At 50.0% G+C, this 4,057-nt stretch overlaps 1 protein-coding gene and 1 non-coding gene across 2 annotated transcripts; one reads left to right on the top strand and one right to left on the bottom strand.

Annotated features, from left to right (window-relative positions):
* Window positions 1-102: 102 nt before the first annotated feature.
* On the top strand, window positions 103-2,975 carry LOC116547987 (neuroblastoma breakpoint family member 1-like). The gene is made up of 3 exons (XM_032273701.1): window positions 103-362; window positions 1,740-1,812; window positions 2,265-2,975. Exons 1-3 carry the CDS (start codon window positions 317-319, stop codon window positions 2,530-2,532), a joined length of 387 nt encoding a protein of 128 aa, XP_032129592.1. The 5' UTR covers window positions 103-316; the 3' UTR covers window positions 2,533-2,975.
* Window positions 2,976-3,694: 719 nt separating this feature from the next.
* Window positions 3,695-3,835, bottom strand: LOC116547988. The gene has a single exon (XR_004267255.1). It is a non-coding gene; the product is annotated as a U4 spliceosomal RNA (small nuclear RNA).
* Window positions 3,836-4,057: the final 222 nt, after the last annotated feature.

The raw sequence follows: 4,057 nt of genomic DNA, 5'->3' as shown, positions 1-4,057 counted from the left end.
GGTTTAACTTTGCGTCGACTCAGGCAGAGAATATAGCACTATGGTCCACCTGGACGGGGAGATTTTGGCCTGTGCATCTGGAAAGCAGGCTCGTCCACTGACCAGGCTTCATCCAGGGCACCCTAGAATCTTCCTGTCAGAATTTGTGTTCTTGCCCTGAGAACAATTCTGTGCTTGTGCTGTGACTAAACACTGATTTGGTCCTATGTGAAGTGTGATTTTCTTAATGTGACCTGCTTTTCTGAATTTGCTTACAGAAGATCGAAAAGATCACGAGGAGGACCGGCAATACGGAGACAGCCAAAATAAACTTCTTATGAGTCAAGCGGCCCACGACCCGGGCTGCCGGCTGAAGACGGAAGGTAAGTTCTATAGGTTCACCATCACCGAAGTGCCGAAGAGTGTTCTGTGTTTTGTCTGAGAAGCTGAACATCAGTTTCATCAGAATTTATTTCATTTTCCCCATACTTCTAGGCAAAGATAAATTTGTATTTTAACATTTTGCTAAAAAGGGATGAGAGAGGCCAAAGTATGTAGCCACTTTTCCACGTCTGCAGTAAGGTGGGTGTGGGACTCAGGGCAAAATCTCAGCCATTGATTCCTGACCCAGGCGCAGAACCACCTGTTTTTCTCAGCAAGAGGCTAAATCATGTTGGCAGGAATCCTCTCTGTACCACAGAGGATCCTGCAGACAAGGAGCATCTAGTCCGTTGGTCGAAATGCCTGAGGCTCGTGAACTGCCATTCAGTTCAGGCTTCTGCTGAGGTCCAGTAGGGAAAGCTGTGTTCTGGGGGCCTGGGGGAAATACAGTGATAGTACACAGTACCCGCTGTGGGAGCTTCAGGAGGACTCTGCTCCTTACATAATCTGCTGGGAGGTGGTCTTTGGAAGAAGAGGCAGCATGTGTCCAGTTGTAAAGGACGCAAAGGAAGCTGTGACGGGAGGGCGGTTGTTGGAGTGGAAAGAGCTCTGGATTAAGAATGAAGGTTCCCAGGCTGTATGTTCAGCAGTGTTTTTAGTAACTGCCTGTGAGCAGTTGATTTCTCCTTCCCGACTTTCTGTCTCTCCATCTGCAAAGTCAGGCAAATTTCTCTCTCTCCGTCTGCAAAGGCAGATACCTTGCAGTGTCTGAAGCACTCAAACGTGCGAACACTTACGGCCGCTTCTCAAAATGAGATAAAGCCCCTCGCCGTGTGGTGTTGGAGACAGCACTTGATGTGTGGGCATGTGGGGTTAGGAAGCGGTTGAGACTGGAGCAGTCCCTGTGGAGAGAATGTCCCTGAATAACACAGCAGAAGCCACTCGGAGGGCCTGTGAAGTCACCTGATGTGCAGGGGATTGTGGGACAAGTTTGTTTGTCGTCCCCTAAGAGAAAGAAGCTGGTTTTAAATGTGAACTGTGACAGGAAGGCAAGCCTGTCCCTGGGCGTCAGATCTGTGTCAGGATGGGGGAGACAGCTGCCAAAGTCCGGGTAGAGGCTGCGCAAGCCTCCAGTGATGTGGGAGCAGAAGGCCTTTTCAACATTTGGCCTCCTCTTGACGGTGAGCCTCCGGATCAGAAACGCATTGCCTGGTGGATCAGGAAACCATGCCAGGGCGTTGTGTTAAAGAGAAACCATGAGAGCTTTCGGTAGAACAGGGACCCACACGCAGACGTTCATGTCCCTGTGCACGTTGGGCTGACGGTGCTTGCAGAGTGTGAAACGGGAAGTATCTGAACGAACACATCTGTACTTGCAGAAAATGACCAAGATGAGGATGAAGATGTTCACGTCGCAGAGGCTGAGCAAATAGAGGAGTCACGTGCCCCCAGGTAACGCTGAGTAATCAGGAGCAAGTAGTGGTTGGTAAAGTATGGAAAAGTTCTAGAATCTCACCCTCTCTGGTGTCTACCATGGGCCAAAAGCCTCCATTCCCTTGGCCACAATACGTTCAGTTCAACCCAACTTAGACACAGGGCGTGGCAGCTGTTGTGGTTCTTGGTATGCGCCGAGTGCCGTGTCTGAATTATGCAGGGATAAGTGAGTCTCTGTTCTTCTCAGCTCCTTTCTGCCCAGTGTGATGAATACCAGCTGCTCTCTTTCTCTCCGGTTTCCCATGGCAGCCATGCTCTGTTGCAGAGAGGAGGATTGCCTGTTTCCTCTGAAAGGGAACCTCCCATTTGCCTTCAGAGAGCCCTCTCTGATTCCTCCTGTGAAAACCGGCCAGGGGTTCCCGGGGTCCGATCCCCCTTTGTTGAATCTTTTGTCATCTCTATACCCTCAGGCTCATCGGGGAGGTGCCGAAGGATGATGTCAAGAGAGTCCTTGAAGACTCACCGGAGGAACGTGTCATCACTCGTTCAAACAGCTGTGGCCCTTCTGACTCCAGCCAGCCTCACGGAGACACCAATGACCTCCCATTTGAGGAAGACAGCGTCGATTCTGCACCTGTTGTAGAGAGTCCATCATCTCAAGATGTAGTGGAGGATGCTCTAATCGTTCTTTCAGGTGACCCCTACATTCCTTGTTTTTGGTACCTCTGTCTAGGCTGAGGAAGATCAACTCTGAAGGCAGGCTCTATACACACAAATCGGTTTGAATAAAAATGTGTGATGGGACACTAAACGCAGACGTCAGGGAATTTTTATCTCTTCCTCAGCTCACGCCATGCGTTTGTCTCCCAGGCCCAAGTATCAAGTTACCAGACCCCAGGCCGGTGTGACAAACTCACGGTCGCCTGAGTGCAGGAGGTGTACAGTAGGTGTCTGTCAGGTCTCCTAGCTTTGAGTCGGTATCTCTCATCTCCTGTCATTATGTCACCTGTCCCTGAACGATGTTCATGGAGTTTCCATTTCTTTTTAAGGAAACTGGGAGCCTTGCCTATTTGTTTGGCGATATTGTTCCCCAGGTGTCACTGCTCGGAGCGTCGGTCTTGATCTCTTTTGAGTCAGCTTGCTTAGCTGCACAGTCACCTTGAAACCAGGATGAAAACATTTCCTCTTTACCTTGCCGATGTGTTTCCGCGAAGCAGGGCTCAGCCCGGCTCTCCACGCCATCAGTGCCAGGGCCGGTCTGATTTTTCTTCGCAGCGTCACATATTGTTTGCTGTTGTTGGGTTGGAGTCTTTTTTTGTCGCCCAGGCTGGAGTGCAGTGGCACCGTCTTGGCTTACTGCAATCTGCACTTCACGGACTCCGGGGATTCTCCTGCCTCTGCCTCCTGAGTAGCTGGGACCACAGGTGCTCACCACCACACCTAGCTCAGTTTTGTATTTTTAGTAGAGACGGGGTTTCGCCATATTGGCCAGGCTGGCCTTGGACTCCAGACCTTCAGTTTTTCCCCCACCCTGTCCTTTGAAATCAGGGATTTTGTTTTTTCTTTTTTTTTGAGATGGAGTCTCCCTCTGTTTTTCAGGCTGGAGTTGAGTTGCACGATCTCAGGTCACTGCAACCTCTGCCCCCTGGCTTCAGACGATTGTGCCGCCTCAGCCTCCCGAGTAGCTGAGACTGTAGGCGCGTGCCACCATGCCCAGCTAATTTCTTTGTACTTTTAGTAGAGACAGGCTTTCACCGTGTTAGCCAGGATGGTCCCGACCCCCTGACCTCGAGAAGTGCTCACCGCGGCCTTTCAGAGTGCTGGGATTACAGGCGTGAGCCACCGTGCCCGGCCCACGGATTCTTTTTTGTTTATTTTGGTTTCGTCTTTTTAAATTCCTTCTCCCCAGAGACTGTCAAAAATTGTCAATGCCGACTCTATTCCATGTCATGACGGCGGGGTATTGGGGAAAGTTTTCAATGAGCAATAGTCTCATCTCAGATAAAACGCGTTGGCTACGACACTGCCACTGCGCAAAGCTCGCAGACTCTTTTTCAAGCAAGTGTGGTTTAGAATTTACATATTGTCCAGTTTCATGTATAGATGCCTCTGACCATTCAATGACCCTTGCTACCTGGTGAGATGAGTCAGCATTGCAGCAACACTCCCAGAAAGTAGTTTGACTAATTTTTGGCTATTTTCTGGGAACAAAATTTGGTTTAACTTTGCGTCGACTCAGGCAGAGAATATAGCACTATGGTCC

This window comes from Sapajus apella, unplaced genomic scaffold, assembly GCF_009761245.1.
Source record: "Sapajus apella isolate SASKATOON/1434 unplaced genomic scaffold, GSC_monkey_1.0 scaffold6057, whole genome shotgun sequence".
NCBI classification, from domain to species: domain Eukaryota; kingdom Metazoa; phylum Chordata; class Mammalia; order Primates; family Cebidae; genus Sapajus; species Sapajus apella.
The sequence above is the reverse complement of the archived record's forward strand: the minus strand, read 5'-3'. Positions and strand labels throughout refer to the sequence as shown.

Excerpts from the sequence above, each read along its gene's own strand:
- LOC116547987 (XM_032273701.1), top strand. The coding sequence starts at position 317 with ATGAGTCAAGCGGCCCACGACCCGGGCTGCCGGCTGAAGACGGAAG. Across the intron at positions 363-1,739 it reads CTGCCGGCTGAAGACGGAAG|AAAATGACCAAGATGAGGAT; the intron begins GTAAGTTCTATA and ends CTGTACTTGCAG. Across the intron at positions 1,813-2,264 it reads GAGGAGTCACGTGCCCCCAG|GCTCATCGGGGAGGTGCCGA; the intron begins GTAACGCTGAGT and ends CTATACCCTCAG.